At 35.6% G+C, this 27,932-nt stretch overlaps 1 protein-coding gene across 1 annotated transcript in view; it reads right to left on the bottom strand.

Annotated features, from left to right (window-relative positions):
* LOC116490632 (titin-like) overlaps positions 1 to 27,932 on the bottom strand; it is a 244,166-nt gene that overhangs the window by 109,601 nt on the left and 106,633 nt on the right. Inside the window, 45 exon segments of the mRNA XM_032190013.1 lie at positions 527 to 601; positions 1,236 to 1,331; positions 1,704 to 1,784; positions 2,450 to 2,533; positions 2,799 to 2,897; positions 3,105 to 3,320; positions 3,650 to 3,760; positions 4,016 to 4,099; positions 5,102 to 5,185; positions 6,156 to 6,239; positions 6,506 to 6,631; positions 6,961 to 7,071; positions 7,327 to 7,410; positions 8,413 to 8,496; positions 9,467 to 9,550; positions 9,817 to 9,942; positions 10,272 to 10,382; positions 10,638 to 10,721; positions 12,515 to 12,598; positions 12,706 to 13,710; positions 14,475 to 14,624; positions 14,943 to 15,026; positions 15,383 to 15,487; positions 15,736 to 15,813; positions 16,125 to 16,208; positions 16,913 to 16,993; positions 17,735 to 17,845; positions 18,058 to 18,138; positions 18,702 to 18,779; positions 19,842 to 19,919; positions 20,128 to 20,211; positions 20,848 to 20,928; positions 21,576 to 21,656; positions 22,130 to 22,213; positions 23,217 to 23,297; positions 23,921 to 24,250; positions 24,445 to 24,528; positions 24,760 to 24,843; positions 25,040 to 25,117; positions 25,469 to 25,552; positions 25,738 to 25,809; positions 26,516 to 26,599; positions 26,770 to 26,859; positions 27,365 to 27,451; positions 27,665 to 27,748. Coding sequence (XP_032045904.1) covers positions 527 to 601; positions 1,236 to 1,331; positions 1,704 to 1,784; positions 2,450 to 2,533; positions 2,799 to 2,897; positions 3,105 to 3,320; positions 3,650 to 3,760; positions 4,016 to 4,099; positions 5,102 to 5,185; positions 6,156 to 6,239; positions 6,506 to 6,631; positions 6,961 to 7,071; positions 7,327 to 7,410; positions 8,413 to 8,496; positions 9,467 to 9,550; positions 9,817 to 9,942; positions 10,272 to 10,382; positions 10,638 to 10,721; positions 12,515 to 12,598; positions 12,706 to 13,710; positions 14,475 to 14,624; positions 14,943 to 15,026; positions 15,383 to 15,487; positions 15,736 to 15,813; positions 16,125 to 16,208; positions 16,913 to 16,993; positions 17,735 to 17,845; positions 18,058 to 18,138; positions 18,702 to 18,779; positions 19,842 to 19,919; positions 20,128 to 20,211; positions 20,848 to 20,928; positions 21,576 to 21,656; positions 22,130 to 22,213; positions 23,217 to 23,297; positions 23,921 to 24,250; positions 24,445 to 24,528; positions 24,760 to 24,843; positions 25,040 to 25,117; positions 25,469 to 25,552; positions 25,738 to 25,809; positions 26,516 to 26,599; positions 26,770 to 26,859; positions 27,365 to 27,451; positions 27,665 to 27,748 — 5,331 coding nt within the window.

Below are 27,932 nucleotides of genomic sequence, written 5' to 3'. Positions count from 1 at the left end.
CTAAACTTTGAGCAGCATTAACAAGATATGTTTACTGTGCTGCTTAGCAGCTTGTCTAAAGGCCCAGTACATATGAAAAATATAAGGGAATACTTGTAAAGCTGCTTGGTCAATTCATAATTCATTGCCAACTCTGATTTGTCTTCTCACAAAATTAAGTTACATTTCAGACAAATGGTTGAACTATGCCATACACATTTAAACAGTATAGTACTTTTTATTTCTCCTTAAGCAGAGAACTGAAATGAACATCTACACAAGAGACAAACTCATAAAACCACTCTCTTTCTTACTCTTCTGTGATTATCGTTTTTTTTTGCAGTTCGTTAATATCAAGATGGGAAATTAAAGTGAACATAAATACAATAACATGAACATATATATTCAAGACTGGAGTCCACTCGAATTACAACCTAATAAAGACAACATTTGGTATTTCTAAGCAAATTGAAGAGGATACTGAAAACTACAACTCTGGGCTCAAAAGAGGCTTCAATGAAGTAAGATGCTTCTATTAGGTAGGTACCTTTAGCTGGTGGGGGTTCCAGTTTTGGAGACTCGACAGGTTTTGCAGTGACAACTTTCTTCTTTGATTCAGGAGCTTTAAAGAAAATTATTTTAATTTTATCATATACGTCATTAGATTAAAAAAACAAACAAACAAACAAAAACAAACAAAAAAAAACAAACAAAAAAAACCCTCAAACTTTCCAAAAAATTCAAACAACTGATTAATACTGTTGACCTAGTAGAAAGACAAGAGCTACAAAGTTAAGATTCTGGCTGATTAACTGTTTAGAAGAAGTATGATGAATCACAGTTGATCTGAAAACCATGTTCACAAAGTAGCACCAGTAAATTATTGCTGGTAGTTCTTTTCATTTGCAAGACTGTGTTATAGATAGCAGAATTATGTTAAGAATAGAAGAATGTGTTAACTTTCAAAATATATATTTTTTAAATACATGGATTTAACCAATAAGTTTTGAAAAGAACCCACGCAAACTGACTTGGCATGACACTGGTGAAGTAAAAAATATATATGCAAAATATGGTGAAAATTCATACAGGCTTTAGCATTAGTAAGATGAACCATTAGAATAATAAAAAATAATAATAAAAAAGAACCACGGTGATATGTTTTAAAGCACGCTTTTCAAGATTCATCAGTATAATTAAAAAAAGGATTATATGCTTGAATCCCCATTGTTAATGGTGGATTCAGATGCTTATACCTTTAAGTAGTTCTTTTGCCAATTTAATATCTTCTGTTGGTGGAGTAGGTGCTGCTGGTTTTCGCTTTTCAGGAAGCTTCTTTTCAGGCTCCGGCGCTTTAAATAACATTAGGTAGATTTAATATAAACTCACTACCACAGTAGGTGTGTGAAGAGTGCAAATATAAAGATGGTAATTTTCCATTTTCAATTAAGTTAATGAAAAAATCACACAATTAATTGGAGTATAAAAGAGCTATTGCTTTGTAGCTTGCACACAACACAAATATTCAAGTTGATATAAAAAAAGAAACACGTTAATAACATGAGAATAAATGTGGGAAACAAAACGATAAGACTCCAGTTGACAGGAAACAAAGAGAAAGCAACTAAAATAAGAGCATACAGGTACACATACAACACAGCAAGAAAAAAATAATAATGCACAAAAATAAAAGGTGTGTGAAAGCCTCTAGGTACTTTGTATACCTTCAACTGGCAAAGCCTCTACTTCCGCAACTGAAATTTCTTCTGTTTCTTCAAGTTCAACTTCCTTTAAGATTTCATATTCTTTAAAGAACATTGATAACTGGTGTAAGTTTCCAATGATAAGATCATTTCACATGAACATGCAAATATCACTAAAAAGAACACTACTTCAATATACACAGACAAATAACACGTTAGGATATTCAGAATCTGTTTATACTGCTACCTCTGCAGTTAGTGCATGCCTTGAGAAAACTATTTATACGTAAGTTTAACTAAATGTTGTGTGAATAATAGTGTTTTTTATGCATACAACATAAATTAAATATTAAATTTGTGGATGAGTATTTGTTACTGGAAAGAATAAAAATGGTATATGTTCTCAGTTCATTCTAGATTACAACATGAATAGAATACCAAACAGTAGGTTGCAAGAGACTTGAATTTAGTGAGAATTGATTATTGTATAAAAGAGAATAATATAGGATACTCATTCTTAAGAATATCCCATGTAGAATCATGTGAAAATACTTAATTTAAAAAACTATATTTTACTCTCATATATGAGAATATAATATTAGATATAAGAAACAGACTGATATAATCTAAAACATGAAATGAAAAACTTACAAAACTTACAAACACTAGAATGGCAAAAAAGAGGACAAATTATTTTTAAAGCTTATGTTTGGAAGAACTGGAAAAATGATTATCTTTATGATAATAGCCTTGATGGCCTATACTACCTTCACTTGGTAGTGGTTCAGGTATTTTAGGAACAGCGATGGGTATTTCCTCCTCTGGGACAGCTTTCTTGGCCACCACAGGCACTTTAAAAAATATTAGGTTCTTTTACATGCATGTATACAAAGATATGTACGCAACATAAAAAAGACAAAGACAACTAGAACACAGAAAATCACAATGAATAAGAGTCCATAAAAATTAAGGAGTGTTTATGCTACAGAAGATCTTTCCCTGGGTAGTCAACAAGGTAATATAACTGACACATTTTATGTACTGAGTTATAAGCAAAGAAAAGGGAAAAGAATAGAAAGGATGTATTTTCAGGAGGCACCTCCTAGCAATATGTACCTTTGGTTGCAGGAGGCTCTGGCTGTTTAAATTCTGGCTTTTTAGGTGTTGCAAGAATCACCTTCTCTTCTGGGACAGTTTTCTGTGTCACTTCAGGGGCTTTAAAAACATTAGTTAATTTTCATTTTTGTGAATATAAAATGCATATATATGCACAATACTGAAAAGTTCAATGATGAGGAAGAGATTCAACATATGAAGAATAAAAGCTTCAGTAACATTACACACTCAGATATCTAAGTACTTCCTATAAAGTTGAATGGAAAGAATAGAAAAAAGGATGGCCTCAGTCATTGATATATGTACCTTTAATTGGAAGAACTTCATGTTTTTTAAGAACAGGCATAGGTTCCGTTACTTTCGGCACAGCAACAGGCTTCTTGGGCACTGCCACAGGCTTCTTGGGCACAGCCACAGGCGGCTTGTGCACAGCCACAGGCTTCTTAGGCACTGCCACAGGCTTTTGGGGAACAACCACTGACACCTCCTCTTCTGGCTCTTCCTCCTCAACCACATCAGGCACTTTAAAGATATTAGTTCCTTTTACTTGACAGGGACAAAGATCAGCAAACAGCTTAATGGCAAGCAATGAAGCAGGAAAGGAAGAGTCCTTTTCAGACAACACCACTTCCTTCAGGTAGACTACTTGCAACAAAGAGCACGAGTGGGGGCTTATGACAGAGCATTTGCCAACCAGCCCCACCCTCTGCCACAGGCCCATACAGGCTCATCTAGACACAGCATGGCTAAATGCTGCTCACACCCCTCCCTAGGGGGCAGAGGGGCAAAGAGCAGTCAGTACTGTGTCAACACCGAGAGCACGGCAGGCACTTTGGGACACCACCATATACCTTCAGCTGGAGGAGCTTCCGGCTCTCCAGGCTCAGCAACTGCTACTGCTTCCTCTGGTACTTCTTCCACCTCTTCCTCTTCTGAGACCTCTGCCTCCGGCATCTCATGCACTTCAAAGATATTAGTGTGTTTCATTTTACATTGCTGAAAAGACATGCCAAGTAGGAACAAAAAACAGAGCAGCGCAGACGCTGAACACCACAAAAGCCTGTTCAAAACCTGACACACACTGCACAGTATGCCCAGCATGCATAACTTTGCAAGTCTCAGATTTAAGACAAGGACAGGCCAAGAGAGAGTAGGACAACACTTAAGAGAAGGAGATAAAGTATCTTCTTTGTCAAGCTATCCATGAAGTCAGGTACCTCTTGGTGCTGGAGGCTCTGGAGCTTTGGCAATGGCCACAGGTATTTTTTCCTCACGAATAGCCTTCCTGGGCACTTCAGGCGCTTTAAAGATATTAGTAACAGTCAGTCTTATACATTGAACAGAATGATGAACAGTGAAACGTAAATGAAAGGTGCCCTCAAGAAAATAACCAAACTGGTCTCATGGTATCAACCTCATCTCTCCCTCACTTGCTCACAAAAACCCAGATACAGAGTGCCTGTATTTATGTACGACTCAAGGGCGAGGTGAGAATAAGGGTACCCCTCCCTTATTACTCAGCAGCTTTCCCTCCAGCAAAGAGACACTGTCATTCTCAGCCCTGCTGGGATCTGATGGTTCTCTGGGAACAACCTCAGCCCATACCTTATCTATTGTCATTCCTCATACAGGCATTGATAAAGAGAGGAACAGAAATCCCACTGGTTTTCCTTCATCTCTATTCCTGCCCTTCTCTGTTTCCATTCTTTGTTTATACTTTCCACTTCACTGGTTTATTTTCTTATCTTGAGTAGTTCTCATCCCTCAATTCTCCTCTCACTGTGGCAACTCCCACAGCTAACATGGTTCACTGGATTTTATAACCATTCCTTCTTCACTACATTCTCTGAAAAGATCAGATATTTCTTTAAGCACTTAATATGCTATCAGTTCTTATAACTCCCTTCGTATGTGCATTTCTGAGTAACTTGTTTTGTTTTTTAAATTCTGAAAGACTCATGCTTATAATACACAGTCACTGAGGCTGTCAAAATAGCCATGGGGACATCTGCATTGTCAATTTTAGATATTGTTAGGCAATACTCTAAAAAAAAAAAAAAAAGATCAAATTTTAAAAATCAAATTTTTGTGTCTGAAGATTTAGAATATGAAAGTGAAACAGTGCATTCAAAATATCTTTTGGGTTGTTCACAAAAAATACTAAATAGATTGAATTCCCAATTCACACACAGGACTTGGAAATTTCAGGTAATCATAAATGGACAGGATATCAGATTTCAGCAGTAACATTTCAGATAGTAAGAAACAGTCTTGTTTGGGTCTATGTGCAGGGCAACAAGTACCTCGAGCTGGTGCAGGTTCTGGCTTTTTTGGCACAGCTACAGGTATGGGTTCTTCCAGAACAGCCTTCTTGGGTACCTTGGGCACTTCAAAGATATCAGTATATTTTAGTTTTGTGGGCTGTACAGATGTATATGAAACAATAAGACAATCAATAACATGCGCATACAGTCTTCCCTGAGAAAGCGCTGTGCTTACACTCAGTCACCAGTTATGCTTTGCTTCACACACATGGAATGCCAAGGGTGTCAAAGATGTCATGCAGGAGATGGGAAGTCTTTGTTTAGTTTCAGTTTTTGAGGCAAGGTGAAAATGCAGAAAACACACCCCATCTTTCTAAGAGCTGGTCAGAAACTCATTTATAGAATCCAACTGTACTTGAAGGTCTGTTGCATAGCATTCATGACTGCTTTGTCAACTGTTTCAACTGTTAACAAAATTTCCATTTGCTTTAACTATTAATCTCCTTTTTCCTCTGTTACTTCCGCTAGTTTTATCTCCTTTTCATTTTCTGTTTTCCAGAGTTCTGTGTTTGCAGATCCCTCTTCCTACAGAAATGTGTACTTTCTCTCCTCTCTTTTGGCTGATATTAATGAATGGCCCTTTCATGTGCTAGCAGAATAATCAGCAGATATATCCATTCTTTCAGTAGTAAGTCTACCTCCAGTTTAGTGGAATTTACTCACCTTTAAAGAGATAGAGAACTGATACAGCTGCTCTCATCTATTAATAATGATTATTGAGAGATTCTGGGGCGCTAAATTATGTATGTTAAACTGAAGCCACATTTTCAGACTGCTTTTCAGAACAACATTTTATACTCTTTAAAGTAATCATTCTGAATATCTTCATTTTTAAAGTTTACAAGAAGATCAGAAAGCTGATGATACTCTTTAATGAACTAGATTTATCTGTAATGCATGCCACATTTTTGCCCCTCCACTTCATATTAATTAAGTATGTATCTCAGAGCATAATTCATAAAGTTAGTTCAATTTAACTGCAGAAGAACATTATGTTTATTTCTAATGATGATACTATAATGATGATATATACCTTTGGATGGCAGTAGTTCTGTTTTTTTGGGTTCAGCAACAGGTGTTTTTTCTTGTGGGACAGCTTTCTTGGGCACCTTAAGCACTTTAAAGATATTTTCTCTTAAATTCGCAGTTTAGAAAAAATACAAAAGATCATAAAACTGATGACAGAATCAAAGAGATTAGCTTTTTCTAAAAATTGCGTTTCATCTAGTGACTGGTTGGTTAATCACATATGCAGCCTTACGCACAGTAGAAGCTGGGGATGGATACGCATAAGAAATCTTACACAAAAATAGTGGGTAATAAGAAATTATAAAGTATCAATCAAGATACTAAAATATAAAGCAGCTCTTCTCACAAATGTACCTTTAGCTTCTGGAACATCTGGTTTCTTTGGCACAGCCACAGGCTTCTTAGGCACTGCCACAGGCTTTTGGGGAACAACCACTGACACCTCCTCTTCTGGCTCTTCCTCCTCAACCACATCAGGCACTTTAAAGATATTAGTTCCTTTTACTTGACAGGGACAAAGATCAGCAAACAGCTTAATGGCAAGCAATGAAGCAGGAAAGGAAGAGTCCTTTTCAGACAACACCACTTCCTTCAGGTAGACTACTTGCAACAAAGAGCACGAGTGGGGGCTTATGACAGAGCATTTGCCAACCAGCCCCACCCTCTGCCACAGGCCCATACAGGCTCATCTAGACACAGCATGGCTAAATGCTGCTCACACCCCTCCCTAGGGGGCAGAGGGGCAAAGAGCAGTCAGTACTGTGTCAACACCGAGAGCACGGCAGGCACTTTGGGACACCACCATATACCTTCAGCTGGAGGAGCTTCCGGCTCTCCAGGCTCAGCAACTGCTACTGCTTCCTCTGGTACTTCTTCCACCTCTTCCTCTTCTGAGACCTCTGCCTCCGGCATCTCATGCACTTCAAAGATATTAGTGTGTTTCATTTTACATTGCTGAAAAGACATGCCAAGTAGGAACAAAAAACAGAGCAGCGCAGACGCTGAACACCACAAAAGCCTGTTCAAAACCTGACACACACTGCACAGTATGCCCAGCATGCATAACTTTGCAAGTCTCAGATTTAAGACAAGGACAGGCCAAGAGAGAGTAGGACAACACTTAAGAGAAGGAGATAAAGTATCTTCTTTGTCAAGCTATCCATGAAGTCAGGTACCTCTTGGTGCTGGAGGCTCTGGAGCTTTGGCAATGGCCACAGGTATTTTTTCCTCACGAATAGCCTTCCTGGGCACTTCAGGCGCTTTAAAGATATTAGTAACAGTCAGTCTTATACATTGAACAGAATGATGAACAGTGAAACGTAAATGAAAGGTGCCCTCAAGAAAATAACCAAACTGGTCTCATGGTATCAACCTCATCTCTCCCTCACTTGCTCACAAAAACCCAGATACAGAGTGCCTGTATTTATGTACGACTCAAGGGCGAGGTGAGAATAAGGGTACCCCTCCCTTATTACTCAGCAGCTTTCCCTCCAGCAAAGAGACACTGTCATTCTCAGCCCTGCTGGGATCTGATGGTTCTCTGGGAACAACCTCAGCCCATACCTTATCTATTGTCATTCCTCATACAGGCATTGATAAAGAGAGGAACAGAAATCCCACTGGTTTTCCTTCATCTCTATTCCTGCCCTTCTCTGTTTCCATTCTTTGTTTATACTTTCCACTTCACTGGTTTATTTTCTTATCTTGAGTAGTTCTCATCCCTCAATTCTCCTCTCACTGTGGCAACTCCCACAGCTAACATGGTTCACTGGATTTTATAACCATTCCTTCTTCACTACATTCTCTGAAAAGATCAGATATTTCTTTAAGCACTTAATATGCTATCAGTTCTTATAACTCCCTTCGTATGTGCATTTCTGAGTAACTTGTTTTGTTTTTTAAATTCTGAAAGACTCATGCTTATAATACACAGTCACTGAGGCTGTCAAAATAGCCATGGGGACATCTGCATTGTCAATTTTAGATATTGTTAGGCAATACTCTAAAAAAAAAAAAAAAAGATCAAATTTTAAAAATCAAATTTTTGTGTCTGAAGATTTAGAATATGAAAGTGAAACAGTGCATTCAAAATATCTTTTGGGTTGTTCACAAAAAATACTAAATAGATTGAATTCCCAATTCACACACAGGACTTGGAAATTTCAGGTAATCATAAATGGACAGGATATCAGATTTCAGCAGTAACATTTCAGATAGTAAGAAACAGTCTTGTTTGGGTCTATGTGCAGGGCAACAAGTACCTCGAGCTGGTGCAGGTTCTGGCTTTTTTGGCACAGCTACAGGTATGGGTTCTTCCAGAACAGCCTTCTTGGGTACCTTGGGCACTTCAAAGATATCAGTATATTTTAGTTTTGTGGGCTGTACAGATGTATATGAAACAATAAGACAATCAATAACATGCGCATACAGTCTTCCCTGAGAAAGCGCTGTGCTTACACTCAGTCACCAGTTATGCTTTGCTTCACACACATGGAATGCCAAGGGTGTCAAAGATGTCATGCAGGAGATGGGAAGTCTTTGTTTAGTTTCAGTTTTTGAGGCAAGGTGAAAATGCAGAAAACACACCCCATCTTTCTAAGAGCTGGTCAGAAACTCATTTATAGAATCCAACTGTACTTGAAGGTCTGTTGCATAGCATTCATGACTGCTTTGTCAACTGTTTCAACTGTTAACAAAATTTCCATTTGCTTTAACTATTAATCTCCTTTTTCCTCTGTTACTTCCGCTAGTTTTATCTCCTTTTCATTTTCTGTTTTCCAGAGTTCTGTGTTTGCAGATCCCTCTTCCTACAGAAATGTGTACTTTCTCTCCTCTCTTTTGGCTGATATTAATGAATGGCCCTTTCATGTGCTAGCAGAATAATCAGCAGATATATCCATTCTTTCAGTAGTAAGTCTACCTCCAGTTTAGTGGAATTTACTCACCTTTAAAGAGATAGAGAACTGATACAGCTGCTCTCATCTATTAATAATGATTATTGAGAGATTCTGGGGCGCTAAATTATGTATGTTAAACTGAAGCCACATTTTCAGACTGCTTTTCAGAACAACATTTTATACTCTTTAAAGTAATCATTCTGAATATCTTCATTTTTAAAGTTTACAAGAAGATCAGAAAGCTGATGATACTCTTTAATGAACTAGATTTATCTGTAATGCATGCCACATTTTTGCCCCTCCACTTCATATTAATTAAGTATGTATCTCAGAGCATAATTCATAAAGTTAGTTCAATTTAACTGCAGAAGAACATTATGTTTATTTCTAATGATGATACTATAATGATGATATATACCTTTGGATGGCAGTAGTTCTGTTTTTTTGGGTTCAGCAACAGGTGTTTTTTCTTGTGGGACAGCTTTCTTGGGCACCTTAAGCACTTTAAAGATATTTTCTCTTAAATTCGCAGTTTAGAAAAAATACAAAAGATCATAAAACTGATGACAGAATCAAAGAGATTAGCTTTTTCTAAAAATTGCGTTTCATCTAGTGACTGGTTGGTTAATCACATATGCAGCCTTACGCACAGTAGAAGCTGGGGATGGATACGCATAAGAAATCTTACACAAAAATAGTGGGTAATAAGAAATTATAAAGTATCAATCAAGATACTAAAATATAAAGCAGCTCTTCTCACAAATGTACCTTTAGCTTCTGGAACATCTGGTTTCTTTGGCACAGCCACAGGCTTCTTAGGCACTGCCACAGGCTTTTGGGGAACAACCACTGACACCTCCTCTTCTGGCTCTTCCTCCTCAACCACATCAGGCACTTTAAAGATATTAGTTCCTTTTACTTGACAGGGACAAAGATCAGCAAACAGCTTAATGGCAAGCAATGAAGCAGGAAAGGAAGAGTCCTTTTCAGACAACACCACTTCCTTCAGGTAGACTACTTGCAACAAAGAGCACGAGTGGGGGCTTATGACAGAGCATTTGCCAACCAGCCCCACCCTCTGCCACAGGCCCATACAGGCTCATCTAGACACAGCATGGCTAAATGCTGCTCACACCCCTCCCTAGGGGGCAGAGGGGCAAAGAGCAGTCAGTACTGTGTCAACACCGAGAGCACGGCAGGCACTTTGGGACACCACCATATACCTTCAGCTGGAGGAGCTTCCGGCTCTCCAGGCTCAGCAACTGCTACTGCTTCCTCTGGTACTTCTTCCACCTCTTCCTCTTCTGAGACCTCTGCCTCCGGCATCTCATGCACTTCAAAGATATTAGTGTGTTTCATTTTACATTGCTGAAAAGACATGCCAAGTAGGAACAAAAAACAGGGCAGCGCAGACGCTGAACACCACAAAAGCCTGTTCAAAACCTGACACACACTGCACAGTATGCCCAGCATGCATAACTTTGCAAGTCTCAGATTTAAGACAAGGACAGGCCAAGAGAGAGTAGGACAACACTTAAGAGAAGGAGATAAAGTATCTTCTTTGTCAAGCTATCCATGAAGTCAGGTACCTCTTGGTGCTGGAGGCTCTGGAGCTTTGGCAATGGCCACAGGTATTTTTTCCTCACGAATAGCCTTCCTGGGCACTTCAGGCGCTTTAAAGATATTAGTAACAGTCAGTCTTATACATTGAACAGAATGATGAACAGTGAAACGTAAATGAAAGGTGCCCTCAAGAAAATAACCAAACTGGTCTCATGGTATCAACCTCATCTCTCCCTCACTTGCTCACAAAAACCCAGATACAGAGTGCCTGTATTTATGTACGACTCAAGGGCGAGGTGAGAATAAGGGTACCCCTCCCTTATTACTCAGCAGCTTTCCCTCCAGCAAAGAGACACTGTCATTCTCAGCCCTGCTGGGATCTGATGGTTCTCTGGGAACAACCTCAGCCCATACCTTATCTATTGTCATTGATAAAGAGAGGAACAGAAATCCCACTGGTTTTCCTTCATCTCTATTCCTGCCCTTCTCTGTTTCCATTCTTTGTTTATACTTTCCACTTCACTGGTTTATTTTCTTATCTTGAGTAGTTCTCATCCCTCAATTCTCCTCTCACTGTGGCAACTCCCACAGCTAACATGGTTCACTGGATTTTATAACCATTCCTTCTTCACTACATTCTCTGAAAAGATCAGATATTTCTTTAAGCACTTAATATGCTATCAGTTCTTATAACTCCCTTCGTATGTGCATTTCTGAGTAACTTGTTTTGTTTTTTAAATTCTGAAAGACTCATGCTTATAATACACAGTCACTGAGGCTGTCAAAATAGCCATGGGGACATCTGCATTGTCAATTTTAGATATTGTTAGGCAATACTCTAAAAAAAAAAAAAAAAAGATCAAATTTTAAAAATCAAATTTTTGTGTCTGAAGATTTAGAATATGAAAGTGAAACAGTGCATTCAAAATATCTTTTGGGTTGTTCACAAAAAATACTAAATAGATTGAATTCCCAATTCACACACAGGACTTGGAAATTTCAGGTAATCATAAGTGGACAGGATATCAGATTTCAGCAGTAACATAGCTGTTGGCTATGGGCTTGGGTATACTTTGATTGTCATCTTTTCATTTCTTTTTTCAATATACACTATATGCTCCTTATAGCTATTTCATGTAATATTCATTTAAAATATTTATAATATTTAAATACTCTCAACATCATCAGAGGCAAATAGCACTTCACTTGAATTATATCCTTGTGTTTTGGATGGATGGAATCTGGTGCCTGAGAAAATGTTTACTTTTCTAGACAGTATTTGGGACTTTCTAAATGTAATGAAATAGTGAAGCAGTGCATCAAATTGTTATGCATACAGGTTTTGAGTATTTCAACTTTAACATCTTTCAGCTTAGTATTCTGAGAAAATAAAGTCCTCATTTGAGAACCTTGCATATTAATTCATATCCGGTACATCTCTCACACATTTTCAGTGCTAGAGTATGACAATAAAAGATCAATTTAAAATGGGATTCATTAAAAAAAATAAAAATAAATAAGACAAATACACAAACAGACAGACAGTAACAACAAAGCCACCATTCCTATGATGGTGCTCATTATGACATATACCTTTAGCAAGTGGAGCTCCTGTTTTTTTAGGTACACCATTGGAAAATTTCTCCTTTGGGACAGCCCTCTCAGGCACTTCAAAGATATTAGTGTAATTCATTTTACAATTCAAATACATTTAAACATAAGTACACAGACTGAAACATAGAAGATGTGAAATCTTGTGAAATAACAATCTGTCACAAACATGCTCATTGTGATTTGTAGCGGCAAGCACAACTTAAAATCTAAGGTTCAAAATGACAAAAGAGGTTAAAATCATATTTAAGAAGATTAGGTGTGTCTACCATATATTCATGATAATATGTACCTCTGGCTGATGGAGGTTCTGATTTTTCAGGAACAGCTACAGCAATTTTCTCTTCTGGGACAGCCTTCTCAGACATTACAGGCTCTTTAAAGATATTAGTATATTTTAGTTATTCGTATTAAGCTTTCGTGTGAGCAGTGAAACATACTATACTTGAGAGAAAGAATAGACATCCTATTCATAAAATGTACCTTTAGCTTGTGGAGCTGCTTGCTTTTTATGTATGGCAACAATCTCTGGCTTTTCAGCCGTCTTGGCCAGTGGTGGTTCAGGCTCTGGCTTCTCAGGTGCCACTTCAGGCTTCGGTTTTTGAAGAGCTATAAAATTCTTTGGTTTTCTGGGTGCCAAAATTTGTTCTGATTCCTTAGGCACCATAACAGGTTCTGGCTTGTCTTGCACTGCAACAGGCTTTGATTTTTGTGACACTGCAGTAGGCTTTGATTTTTGGAAATCTCCAACAAACTCTGTTTCTTCAGCTTCCACAACAAGCTCGGCTTTTTGGGGTGCCACAAGAAATTTTGTTTTGGGGAGCATCACAATGTGCTCTGCTTTTGGGGGTGCTGCAGCTGCCTCTGAGTCATCAGGTACCACAGTGATCTCAGGTTCCTCAGGGACCATGAATGGCTCCAATTTGGGGGGTTCCACAGTAGCCTTTTGTTTTGAGTGCATCACACCATGCTTTATTTTTTGGGGTGCCACATCAGGAATGGGTTTCTCAGGTACCACAGCAAGGTCTCGTTTCTCAGGTAAATCAACATGCTCTGTTTTTCTGGCTACCATAACAGGCTTTTGTTTTGGGGATATCACACCATGCTTTAGTTCTTGGGGTGCCATATCAAGCTTAGGTTCCTCAGGTACCACAGTAAGGTCTGTTTTCTCAGGCACCACAACACGTAATGTTTTTTGGGCTGCCACAACTGGCTCTGTTTCCTGAGGTGCTGCAACAGTTTCTGCTTTTCGGTGTGCCAAGACAGTCTCAGGCTCCTCAGATGCCACAAAACTCTCTGTTTCTTGGGGTGCCACAACAGACTTTGTAACCTCAGGTGACACAGCATGCACTGTTTTTTGGGCCACTGTCACAGGTTCTGGTTCTTGAGGTTCCACAAAGTGTTTTATTTTGGGGGGTCCTGCAATGTCCTTTGGTTTTCGTGAAACTGCAACAGGTACTTTCTTTTCTAGAACAGTTGTCTTGACGACTTCATGTACATAAAAGATATTAGTTCTAAATTAACAGTTGCTCAGACACATATACGTACTTTAAGTAAATCATAAAACATAAAAAGACAATTGGAATGGAAACATTAAAAACGTATGAGGTACCAAGCATTTATATTAGCCTTTTTAAGGATGGAGACTACACATTTTGTCTTTTCTTCCTTCAAATACACACACATACATACCTCATGCCCCCACACATGTAAGCATGCACATGCACTGACAGTATATCTTAAGCTCTATGTAGAATTCACAACATTTACAAACAAAGTAGACAGGACAAAAGATATTAATAACTTTGCAGGTAATAAGCTGAAGACTCAAGAATCATCAGTGATGGCATCCAGCTTTTCTTGGTGGAGCTTCTGATATATCAAGTGTATTGGTATGTTCTGTTCCTAGCTATTATAATGGATAGTTTCTCCTCTTTTACTACTGTAACTTGAAAAATATTAGTTATGGTCGTTTTCATGAACCAAAGCATGTAGTAATGGTAAGAATAATAGAATGGTAAGAATAATCCAAAACAGTAAGAAGAACTGAAGTGAAAAATGCAGGTAATTCAGACATGCTGAATTTGTCGCTATTCTTCAAAAAGACCCATGTATGCCTATTTCACGCAGATATGCAGATACATAGAACAAATACAGTCCTGTCTCTCAGAAGACAGAAGACCTGGAAAACCACAGCGTTTAAGAAAAGAGGAAAATATTGCTCTTATTATTTTTTTAATGTTGACATTTACCTTTCTCTAGTAGAGGTTTCGGTTCTTCAGGTACAGCCTCTGGTTCTGGGACAACCACAGGTTCTGGTTCTTTAGGCAAAATCTCAGGTTCTGGTGTTTTAGGAACAGGTAATTTCTTCTCTGGAACAAGCTTCCTTGACACTTCAGGTTCTTTAAAAATATTTATTTGTTTTACTTTCAGGAATTTGAAGAATTGGACTTAAAAAGGGGCTCCAAAAAGAAAATTATCAGACAACATCAAAAAAAAATACCCCTCATAAATAGTCTATTTGTTTTTAATATTGCGCAACGTGCACCAATAATAGCCGTTGTTGCTAAATAAGTTATTCACAAGGAATGACAACTCAAACTGTAACACCTACAAATATTAGAATATAACAAAGAGGATAACACAGAATTAAAAAAAAGATTATATTCAGATAAACCAATTAAAAATGTTGTGTGATTTTATCAGTACTGAAAATGTACCTTTAGGTGGTGGAGGTTCTGGTTTTTTAGGAACTTCAGTGTGTACTTTTTCTTCCGGAACCACTTTCTTGGGCACTTCAGGCACTTTAAAAAAAGTAATTTCTGTTATTTGTATGAAATTCAAACAGAGTGTCTTTAGCACTTGGGACATAAAAAGTAAAACTCAGGGACATAACAACATCAGTGGTTTTGGATGTAAATATCGACTTTTTTTGTATTCCTACAGAAAATATTCTCTGAGGTAATGGTCTTTTACGGGCTACAAATAGGTTAGCTTCTCTGTTTATCTCTCTCACACATATAAAAGGTACAATCTAAACAACAGCAACAAATATAGAACATTATAATACAAGAAAATAACCATTTATTAAAATAATACACTAATTTATTAAAATTATACACAAAGGGTTTTTCTGTCATTCATTGTTTACAGCAGTTACCTTTAGCTGGTGGAGGTTCTGGCTTCTTTGGTACTTTGACTGAAATCTCTTCTGTGACCACTTTCTTTGGTACCTCAGGCACTTGAAAAATATTAGTAACTTTTACTATAAGAATTTCATGAGCAGCATTAAAGAACAACAGCAGAATAGTGTTAGTGAGTACTCCAGTTACAAGGATTATCTTTTTCCACGTTGGAAAACAACACGTTTGTTCACTTGAAAAACCTCAGACAACAGAAGAAAATCTCCACAAGGGACTTGGGTATTGTCTTCTATGGTGTCAAAACAATAGAGTAATATTTTCCATTTTGTTTTTTATTATTTTATTTTTCTCCATAATGACAAATACCTTTAGGTGGTGGAATTTCTGTTTTTTTTAGGCTCCGTGACTGGTATTTTCTTGTCTGGGACTTTCCTGGGCTCTTCATGCACTTTAAAATTAATACTTATGTTAATACAAAGAATATAAAGAAATTTAAATAGCATTAAATTAGAAAAAGAAACAAACAAAAGGACACCAAGTAGGATGAATTAGAGATAATATCCTTTACCAAATATGCGTTTTGCTCTCAATCAAGATTGATAGACATTTGAGAGTATCAAGGGGAAAAAAAGAGTCTGCTCCAAAAATGAAGTATATAAATCACAGTTTAGGAGACAGAAAAGATGGGGAAATAGTATCAAAAGATTTTATCAATGAAGGAAAACAAATTATTGTTATAGATTTATTAACGACAAGTACCTTTAGCTGGTGGTACTTCTGGCTTTTTAGGCACAGGAACTTTGATTTTCTCTTCTAGAACTACTTCCTTGGGTACTTCAGGCTCTTTGAGGACAAAAAATATTTTCAATCAGTATGTAGGATTTTACAGCTATATTCAAAACTTTGGAGTACAAACTGAAAATTAATGGAACCATTGATCTAATATGTTTATTGACTTTACATTCCTTTATGCCCCTGTAAAGTCTGAGGTAAAACCTCAGAGCCTTTTAAAGCCTTAGTCACATGCAGATCAACAAGGTGGCTGACTTAAACACATCCTTGTATTTAATCCCTATTAAATTATTTTTCCATTTAAGTCAATGACCTCCCTGGATCTGCATTCAACTAAAGGCTGCCGTTGTCCATTCTGCCTTCCTTGTGTGCATGATGATGTCATCTCTATCAATTTGTCTCTTCATGGAGGCTTTTTCCCTGTGTTAGACAACTGTATCACTGTGTATTTTGAGATTCTTAAACGCTATTTTGCAGCTAATTTTTTACTGTAAGATTTCTTCTGTAGTTCTTGAGTAGTGGTCTCATCTCTGACCAGTTTCATGAGTATTTCTAACTCACTGATACACTGATATACTCACTGATTTACAGCTATCACTCAGGAAAGAGAGTTTCTAAAGCAGTAACATACAAACTGTGGCCACAGAAAATAAATATAATAGTACAACACATACAAGCAATCAAAAACTAATTCACCAAATCAGGGTAGAGTTTTTTTTCTCTTCCAAGTTTTAGTTATATGTAATGAAACATACCTTTGGCTGGTGTTGGTTCCAGTTTTTTAGGCACAGTAATAGGTAGTTTCTCTTCTGGAATTTTCTTGGGCACTTCTGGCACTTTAAAGAAAACAACATTTATTTTTGTTATATGTAAGGCATTTAAACATGTGTGATATTAAGAAGAGAGAGTGTCACAAGAAGAATATTGTCAAGATTCATAAGATCAGACATGAAAAGAAATATGTAATGCAAAAGATTTGTATAGTACTACACAGCACTAGGAATTTTTATAAATGAGAAATGAAGGGTATTTTTTTATTTTAATGTTAACCCTTCTGCCCAAGAGAAAGAGTGTCACCTTTATGGACATATAACCTTCAGGTGGTACTCCTGTCTTTTTAAGTACAGCAAAAGGTACTTTCTCTTCTGAGACAGATTCCTTAGGTAGCTTGGAAATTTTAAAGATATGTACTTTTGAGAAATAGAAATATAAAATATGGAATACAGAGAAGTAAGACAAAACAAGTAGATGTTAAAAGACAGTCTGACAACAGTTACATGTTCAAAAAAGTCTCAGCAAAAAACAAATTGAAGTTTGAAGAACAGGTTTTTCTTCAGGGATACCTTTTGTGGGCACTTCCATCACTATAAAGATATTATTGATTTTAAATTTTATTATTTAAAGTAAACATACAAATAAATAAGACTAGTAAAGAAACAGAAGAACAGGCATGTGTAACATGAGTAACACAAAACTGACATGGATTATAAACTATTAAATGAGTAGCGACGCAAGAAACACAAAATATATTATCATCAAAAGAAGACAACCTCAGATTTATTGGGCTACTAAAGTACCTTTAGATGGTGGAGGTTCTGGCCTTTTAGACATTGGTGTAGGTTCTGTTGTTTTAGGCACAGCAATAGGCACTTTTTCTTCTGAAGCATCTTTCTTAACTACTGTAGGCACTTTAAAGATATTAGTTCATTTTAAGAATTTATATAGGACAGAAAGACAAGTCATACATAAAAAAAAAAAGACACGTAAGTAAAGAACAAAAAGAATGCACACAAATATTAGTTATACTGAACAATACATGAAGTATGAACATTATTAATTTAATTTTTTGGAGGTCATTACGTTGCAAGTTTCAGGAAAGATGATCAAGAAGATCATATACCTTTACGTGGTGGAGCCTCCTCTTCTCTATGAACAGTAGAAATTTCTTCTTCTATGTACATTTCCTCATAAACTTCATGTACTTGAAAGATATTAGTTTAAATATTTAAATTAACTCAGAGTAATATCTTCAGACAACAAGATGATATGAAAATAACAGAGAAAATCAAATGTTCAAGCTCATCTTAAGACACACAGGTCTATTTTGTATCAACCCTCAAATTTAGTCAAATTTATAAATGAGGGAAGAAATAACCTGGTATACTACCATGATCTGACCTCTGCAGGTTGCAGGAAGAAAGATTTTTGTTATGTTCTAAACTGACCTACTTCTTGAGTGCTGAGAAATGGACTTCTCTAACTACTCTCTATCAATTTTTCAATTTGTCTGTTTCCTTGGACTGATCTCATGCAGCAGGGTCCCTTGCTTTTTGACCCTAAATCTAAACAATTTTTTCCCCTCAAGGACAACTCCAGGATATATATATATATATTTATATATTTATATATATATTTATTAATTTTATACAGTGGCTGCTAACTACACTTTAGGTTATGATACGTAGAATTTTCTCAAAATCATTAAAGATATACACATGAAAACATATCTTTTATCATTCAAACCCCAGTCAGAATGTCTTGTACCTTTAAGGTGCGTAGCTTCTTTTGATGGAGCAGGAGGTATTTTTTCTTTGCGGACATCTTTCTTTGGTACTTCAGGAACTTAAAAACATTGGTTTATTTTACAAATTTGCAGTAGGAAATAAGTATTACAGTTTTGTAAAACCATAAAAAATGCTACTAGAAAAATATTAAAATATATGTTATTAAACTGTGAATACAACTTGGAAACTTAACTTCATGCATTTCTCTGTTTTTGGAACTCCTAACATTTACAGGTCTGAATTTTCTCTTCTCTGAAAGGATAATAATTTTTGTTGTTGTTGTTATCAAACAACCTTTAGGAATTTTGTCAATTCAAACATTTTTATTTTTTTGAAATTTCAAAATTACCTAAAAAAGGTAAAGCAAAACTCCAGTGAAGTTAATCAAACATTTTGTCATAGTTTTTCAACACTGGAATTGTATATTACAAAATTATGTTTCTATAAAATTATTTTGTGGGGTTTTTGAATTTTTTTTTTTTGGAATTGAAGTCTTAACCTATCTTTATCAGAAACCCTGACATGACTGGGAAAAGTGCTTCAGGAACAAGCTCTGTAATGGCTTTTTTTTTTTTTTTTTAATAGCAACAGAGAATGTAGTTTGGGAAATGGAATATGACAAGAAGTTAAAAAATATAAGGTTAATCCCTGGGCCTGTAATGAATTACTTGTCTACTAATTTTCTTTTATTTATTTATTTATTTATTGAGAGGGGGGAGTAGTTGTATAAATTTGTCTGTTTAAATTTTAAATTCTTGATGCAAAATGTATTAATATGTTTGAGCAGTCCCTCACACAAGCCAAAAATAAGAATTTACACAAACATACATTTGTTTTCCTGAATGATGCTCATTCATTAGTTTAACATATAAAGAAAGCTGATGAAATATTTGGATTTCTTTGTATTTGCAAAATGATTATATGTTTTTCATCTCTGATCTCCCTGTATACATGCTCTCTCCTCAGATAAATAAATTACTTTTATAATAGGAAATCAAAGGGGAGAAAACAGTATGTATATAGCACTTTATAATGCTGTTCAGAAAAATCAAGTATGAGGTACCTCTTAGTACCTCAATTTTGTGAGAATAGAAAAAAAAATCATTTGGAGATCGTATACCTTTAGTTGGAGGAGCTTCTTTAGGGACAGCAGCAGGTATTTTCTTAAATGGGACAGTTTTCTTTGTCACTGCAGGTTCTTCAAAGATATTACATTTTTAAGAACATTATCATATAACAAAATGTAAGTAACAAAACAAAGAAGCAATGACAAGCACATAGTATCTAAGGAAACATTAGAATGAACACATTAAATAGCTGACTGGAGCACAGATGGAATGATGACAATGAATAACTGATTTGTAGGGTACACATCACTTTATATATTGTTTGAATAGTTGCTGTACCTTTAGCTGCTGGAGCTTCTGGTTTACAAGGAATAACAACAGGGAGTTTTTCTTCTGTTGGAAGATCTTCATAAACTTCAGGCTCTTTAAAGATATTAGTTTATTTTACAGATTTTAATATTATTTACAAGACAAAATTAGACAGACAACTTATAATGCACAGACATGTATATGGACAAAGACCTGTTTGAACATAAATATCTCATTTCAGCCTGATCATTTACCTACTATTGCTAGAAGTGATCATTCTCAATTAGTATAATACAATTTTTCAAAAATATTTCATTTTATTTTCTAGTTAGTTGTCTTAATTAATTTTGAGCTGGGATATAGATAATTAACTCCAGATGGGAAAATGGGAATCTCAATTCAAATATAATGTCCCATGTAACACGGAGAACTAAGACATACTCAGGATGGTTTTTAAGCCAACATCTACTTTAGTCCATTTTTTTGTTCTAATATGGCTGAAGTGTTTTCCTGGATCAGAAATTTAGCTTCTCTCTTACGCTTTTTTCACCCAACAATAGGAAAGAAATGAACATCTAAAAAAATGTTAAACTATAAATGTTGGGGTTAGAAGGTCTCAAAAACATGCATAGAAATTACTTTTAAATAACTACAAAAAATACATACACTGAAAACGTCTCATGTTTTAAAAAACAACCTAGAACGTGAATCTCTGCAGTTTACTTCTTGATAGATATTTCACTGATGTACCTTCATACAAAGTAGGTTCATCTTCAACAATAAAGGTGGATACTTTATCTTCAAGGACAGCTCTCTTATGAACCTCAGGAACTTGAAAAGATATTATCCCTTTTTTAGTAACCTCAAAATATTTTTCAACTTGTAAAATCCCAAACAGAAATAAACCTAGAAAACTAAGGTTTTTTAATGGCCCAAATACTGTGCATTTTGATGAAAGATATACAGTCTAGAACAATGAATTATGTAGAAAATTCATTGTTTTTGCTCTAAAAGAGAATAAGCCATTTGCTTTTCTCTCTGCATCTTCATGCTGATATTTCTTTCTGGTATTTATAACAGCTTTTTTGGTTTAAACTTACTTGCTCTTGCCGTATTAGTTCTCAGAATATCATGACCATTATACTTGCTTCCAACCCCCAGTTTAAATTGAATTTACAACTACATCACAAAAATAAAAGCACTGAAGCTTTTATGTACAGATGGTGTAAGTAGCAATACGTTCTCATCACATTTTCTTTCATAAATCAGTGTATTTACCATCTAGCACATGTATAGCACATATATGAAATGTTTGCCTAAGAGCATTCAATTTATCACTCAGAGCTGAATCTGCAGTTAGAGACTAGATTATATCCTTGTCATGGCCTAAAGAATTTTAGGATTCTTTTAGAAGGTGTTAGTTGGGGTAAACAATGCAAATATTTCCTTTCCGTAAAATCTCATATCAAAGGTTCTACCTTTCTTTGGTGGAACTTCTATTTCAGCTGCACGTGTAGGTTTCTTTTCTTCAGGAACAGGTCTTTTGAGAACAGCCAGCCCTTTAAGACATTGTTTGCTTTTAGGGCTTTTAAATTTCTTGGAAGAAGTTAGAAAGAAGAACAAATCTAACAAATCTAAGACAGATTGATGAAGCAACAACGGATTAAATGCTTCCTGAAAGAATATCTATGTTAATTTTGAAGATTAGACTGAAGAATAACATTAAAAACGTTTTAGTGAAAGACAGCCATAGTCTTGGATGATGGAAACTGCTTCCTTTTCACAATGACCAAAGATATTCTGTCTTTCTGAACTTCTTTCATATGTATCTTAAAGACAGAACACACATTTTTCAACCCAACTTACATATTTTCAAAAAATGACATAAACAGGCAAAAAAGACTCAATCACAAACAGCTGAAAAAGCACCATGAAGACATAAAACAGACACATGTTTCTCAACAAATAATGAGGACAAAAGACTGAAATCAGAGTTCATGATTTGTGAGGACAATGCAGAGGAAGTATATACCTTTAGCTGGTGGAATCATTTCGTTTTTAGGAACAGCAGGTTGTACTTTTTCCTTTGGAACAGGCTTCTTCACCACCGCTGGCACTTTAAAAATATTGTTGTGTTTTTAAGAATTTTTGCAGTATTAATATTATGTAAGAATAAAAGGTAAACAAGAAGCAAGCAATGCAAAGAGCCACAGAAGTTAGAAAAATACAAAATACACTGTATTGCCATTGCTATTGGGTGGTGACCTTGAAGGCCACACATCGCAGCTACTTTGCTTGGATTCACACTCATTGTTTGGCGAACATTTGAGCAGGATACGCCTTAATAATCAGGTTTTATGGACTGTCAGCTGTATTAATACCATCTGGGAATATGGTAAAGTTATCATTTCCTATCAATTAACTCCAAGTCATCATGTAAAAATTAAGCCCCTTCCCACTGATTTCATTCTGTTAATTTGAATGAGAAAAAGCTAAAAAAAAATGAGTGCAAGATGAGTTTCTGGCAAATTAAGTGCTCTGAAAAGAAAACTACAGAACTCTGGACTAGTGCAGGAATTCTACTAACATACACTGACAATTTATATTCATGACCCTTAGCTTTTATAAAGACTGATACAGTGAACACATATTAACATCATATGTGTTCTTTCTTCACCCTAATTACATGCTTTCTTCACCCTAATTACATGCTCCAGCCTGTAATTAGGGTGAAGAAAGTCCTTGGTTTTGGGGATTTGACGGGAAACTAGATTTTAACTGACATAGACTTTGAGCTCAATGGACTTTTATTAATTTTTACATCTGCTTGTTTTCAATCATTAGATAAAAAATGTAATTTACATTCTCATGTAAACTACTAAATAGTGGAGGTCCTTCTCACAATTCCTTTGCCATCACAATGCATGTAATTTGTCTAAGTTTTGATTCATTTAAGAAGTATTTACTTATCTTTTTAGTATGTTAATCCCAGTCTTTCACTGCATTGGAAAAGAAAGTCAAAGGTCTAGTAGTCAAATCAAAATAGATTTGACTACTAGATTGAGTATTCTGAGAAGACAGAGGGCTGTGTTTTCAAATTTATCTTATAGCTTGCGTACCTTTAGCTGGAGGAGCTTCTTTTTTAGCAACTGGAACAGGTACTTTTTCTTCTGGCAGAGGTCTTTTAGGCACCTCAGGCACTTTAAGAAATATTTAATTATGGATTTTAAGTTATTTATGAGGAATTACAACAGACACAAAGACATCAAGCAGAGCAATCACTCATTTTAGAAGAATCAACTAATTTATGCAGAGACAGAAGAACAGACATTTGACTCAGATCATGAGCAACAAAAGCTAAGAAATTTCAGTGTACGTATTTCTGGTGCATTTTGGATGCAATTTCTGTTTGGCATGAGGGATCCTATGATCCTGTAATCGTAAACATGATAAGAAGTAAGGCCCTACATGAGTTTTAACATCTCTGTAACTCATTGGAGCTAAACTGGGAAAAAGAAACACATTGACATGGGAAAGTGTTGAATCCAGACTGAATCTGAACCACACCAGAAAATTATAACTTACTTTGCTTGTATCATATCTACACTAGCTCTGTCAGTCAGATGGGGAATCTTTCTATTCGACTTTGAAGGGAAGAATTCCTTAGGAAGGAGTAGGAGACAACTTTTGAATGGATGTATCATCACCAGCAGCAGACATACATGGGTGTATAAATGGGGAAATATATAATGATGGAGGCTTAAGCAGTATCTGGAAACTCAACAAACAATGATAAGAATAAAGAAATCATGACATGATGTACCTATAGCTGGTGGGATTTTGTAAGTCTCCTCGTAAACCTCCTCATGTTCCTCATAGATCTCTTCCTTCTCCTTAAACTCATACTTCTCATAGATATCTTCCTTCTCCTCAGCTTCCTCTTCATACTCCTGTTCCTGAATCTCCTTATACCCCTCAGGTTCTTCAGGTTCCTCATATGCTTCAATTTCTTCATATTCCTCAACCTTCTCAAACTCTTCAATACTTTCGTATGTCTCATACTTCTCATACTCCTCATATGTATATTCATACTTCTCCACGACAGGATCAGGAGCAGGGACTTTCTGGATGAGTTTCTTGGATATTTCAGGCACTTTAGAGACAGTATTATTGTTACTAACTTTACAATAATATTCTTTACAGTTGTTCAAGACCATCCACACAGAACAGAAAATGTGATTGATAACCACAAGCATAAGTTACTTTAAAATATAAGAACATGCTACTGAAACAGTATATATATTCTAAAAGATTTTAGGAGTGAAGAGGAAAAAAAAATATTTGTACCTTTACTTAGTGCTGGTTCTTTGGGTTTTGGGACAACAGCAGGTACTTTCTCTTCTGCAACAGCTCTTTTATGCACCTCAGGGACTTAAAGGTATGGTTTTCTTTTAGCAATTAAAATGAAAACTTAAAGCAGTATAAGTAAAAACAAAAACAAACACAATAAGCAGTGTTATGGTTTTACAATGCAAACATTGATACTGAAGATTTTTGACATAAATTAGAGCAGAAATCTTATATAACAATGACAAAAGTCAGAACAAAGAAGGTCAAAAGTATTTTAGCATATATATTAACAACATTATGGAACATATGTACCTTTCGCAGCAGGAACTTCCACTTTTTTAGGGGGGACAACAGTTACCTTCTCTTCAGGAACAATTTTCTTAGGCACCTTGGATACTTTAAAGATATGACTGACTTCAGTGTACTTGTTGCACAGTTTTTAAATAAACACAAACCAAGAAGCTTACCAACAGCAGAACAAAAACTTACAGTGTTGTGACAAATATAATGCAAGACAGACATACTCATGCTAAGGTCAACTTGTACGAAGAGTATTATCTATTAATGACACAGCATTTACAAACTGAAATACCTTTGGCTGGTGGAGCTGGCACCTTTTTAGGAACAGGTACTTTCTCTTCAGAAACAGGTTTCTTAGGCATCTCAGACACTTTAAAGATATTATTTTCTTTTTAGAATGTCCTTTACCAGTAATATTAGAAAGACAACAGAAGACAACATACATACATACATAATGAAACAACTGATTTGAAGAACGTATTTAAAGTATTTCAAAAAGAAATTGAAATAAAAAGACATTTTATATCAATGCGAGACTTCGTGAGCAAGTCAAAGCATTTCAGAAATTAATTTTTGCCAGGAATCAGACAGGTATTCTGAGACATCAATACAGAAAGACAGAAGGGACACAAAAATAACATTAACAAACAATATAATATAAATATAGCTAGAGAATGAGACTAACAGCACAGATTGTTTTCTTAGTTATTAATTTATATACCTTTTGATGGAGGAAGCTCCAGCTTCTCAGGAGTGGGTACAGGTATTTTTTCTTTTGGGACTGGTTTCTTAGGAATCTCCAGCTCTTTAAAGATATTATTTTGCAAACACATTTTAAAACTATTTTCAGAGCACCAAAAACATTTAAAAACATGAAACAAGATCACAAACACCCTGATAAGATCATCAAGGTTTACACAGAAAAAGAAATAAAGAAGCATTTAAATCAACTCAAAAGATTACATGGGTAACTTGGAAGAGATGTTGTACCTTTTCCTGGTACAGTTTCCTCTGGAAAAGCTTCCTCTTCTTCAGGCACAACTTTCTGTGGCACCTCATGCACTTTAAAGATATTAAAAACTTTACTCGTGCAACATCCCAAAGAAAACATCACAACACAAAACACAAGGACACCAACTTTAAACTAACAACACTAATAAACATGAGGCAAACTAAATTCATTATTTTTCATTCTTTCCTTAAGAATAGCAAAATGCAATTGGGTTATAAGAATTACATGAGGGTTAGCTCTTTTGCCCAATTCTTAATTACACATCATCATTGGCAACTGTATAACCAACATATGCTACAAATGAGAGGTTGTTGAAGATTTTTAGTCTAAGTTTTTAACGTAAAAACTTGTCAGTGTTTGCTGACAGGGTCCATTTTCTGGTTATTTATAGAGTCCAATGTGCTTTCATTTTATTTTGTGTAAATTTAGCTAATAGTCTTGAAATTTTAACATGCATTCTCAAGGTGCATGTCGGAAAGATCTCTCTGAATTGAAGAATTTTGAGATAAAGTCCCATCGGACATTATTCCAGGAACGTCATTTAATCATTGTTCCTTGGGAACATGAGTTCTGATTAAAGTCTAGAACAAAATGAAAAATCAAGCCCTATCTGCAATCTAGTACTGTTTGCTGGGAAGCAAAAGTGTGCTAGAACCAAGGATCTGACTTTGAATGACTATAAATTGATCTTTAAAAGGAGATTTCTTTGAAATATAAGGAAGCAGAATTATCTGTACACACTGTGAAGTGATATACCTTTAGCTGGAGGAATTTTCTTTACTTTGGGAACTGCAACATGCACTTTTTCTTCTGGGACAGCTGTCTTGGGCACCTCTGGCACTTTAAAGATATTGTTTTGATAAGAAATTTTCAATTATATTTAGACCATCAAAACTCACTTCAAAAAGATAATTAAGATTTACATCCATCTTAAAACAACTAACAGAGATTAAGGTCTTTTAATAAACTGGACAGAGCTCTTTGGTAATTTTCAGGAAGAAATGCTATACCTTTTGCTGGTATCTCTGGAATAGCTTCCTCTTCTTCCTCTTCCTCAGGAACAAAAACAGGTACCTCTTCAGGGGGAGGTCTTGATACTTCTGTCATTTCAAAGATAGTATTTAGTTGTAAGAAGATTAAACAGACGGATGGTTTACACAGAAGATGAAGAGTTTAAATTATCAAGTACATTCATCACAAACTGCTATGATACTTCAGTGAAATTCTAATAACAATCATACAGAAGCAACAAGAAACATTGTCCACGGGTTCACTTATGAGAAGAGAATAGCTGTTTAATGTTTATCTCTGGAAGATAAATATTGTTTATCTTCTGGAGCAGCTGTTTTTGAAACAGCATGTACATTTAAATAATTCAGGTATGTAAATAACAATTATCTTTTGTTCCTCTCCAAAAAAAGACAGACAATAGTAAGACACAAACATAGACATTTTCAAAGCACAGAATAAGTGTATCACCCATGACAAAAAGAAATGCTCATAACAGTCACAACACAGTGAAGAGGAATGGGTTTGTTACTTGCTGTCTTCTAAAGCCAAAGAAATAAAATTAGAATGACTTGGTTGAATCAGAAATTGGTATACCTTTGGCTGGTGGAAGCTCTTGCACTTTTTTTGTTACTGGGACAAGTACCTTCTCTTCTGGCACAGGTTTCTTTGGTACTTCAGGCACTTTAAAAACAGAGTTGCAGTTTAAGAATTTCATTTTTGAACCACAGTGTAAAGAATCGATAAAAATCGAATGAATCAATATGAATGGCACGAATCAATATAATGGAATGACAAAATGAACTAACAAGAATAGACTCTTCATATTACATTAAAGAGGAAGGGTGAACAAAGAACATTTTGTTTTTTCAAACATTTAGGCAAGAGCTGATATACCTTTAGCTGGTGGGATATCCTTCTTTTTCTTTACAAGGACAGAAACCTGCTCTTCTTGCATAGGTTTCTTTGACACTTCAGGAACTTTAAAGATATTATTGTAAAATGAGTTTAGAATAAGCAGCTAAAACACCTTTACATAAAAGCCAGATACACAAAACAATTTAACACAAACACATAGAACCACCATTCTTAAGATCAATAATCCTTTTGCTTTCATATTGTTTAACATAAGTGAAGATAAATAAAGTCTAGAAGACCTTTCTGA

Source organism: Aythya fuligula, chromosome 6 (assembly GCF_009819795.1).
Source record: "Aythya fuligula isolate bAytFul2 chromosome 6, bAytFul2.pri, whole genome shotgun sequence".
NCBI lineage: Eukaryota > Metazoa > Chordata > Aves > Anseriformes > Anatidae > Aythya > Aythya fuligula.
This window is presented reverse-complemented; position numbering and strand designations above follow the sequence as displayed.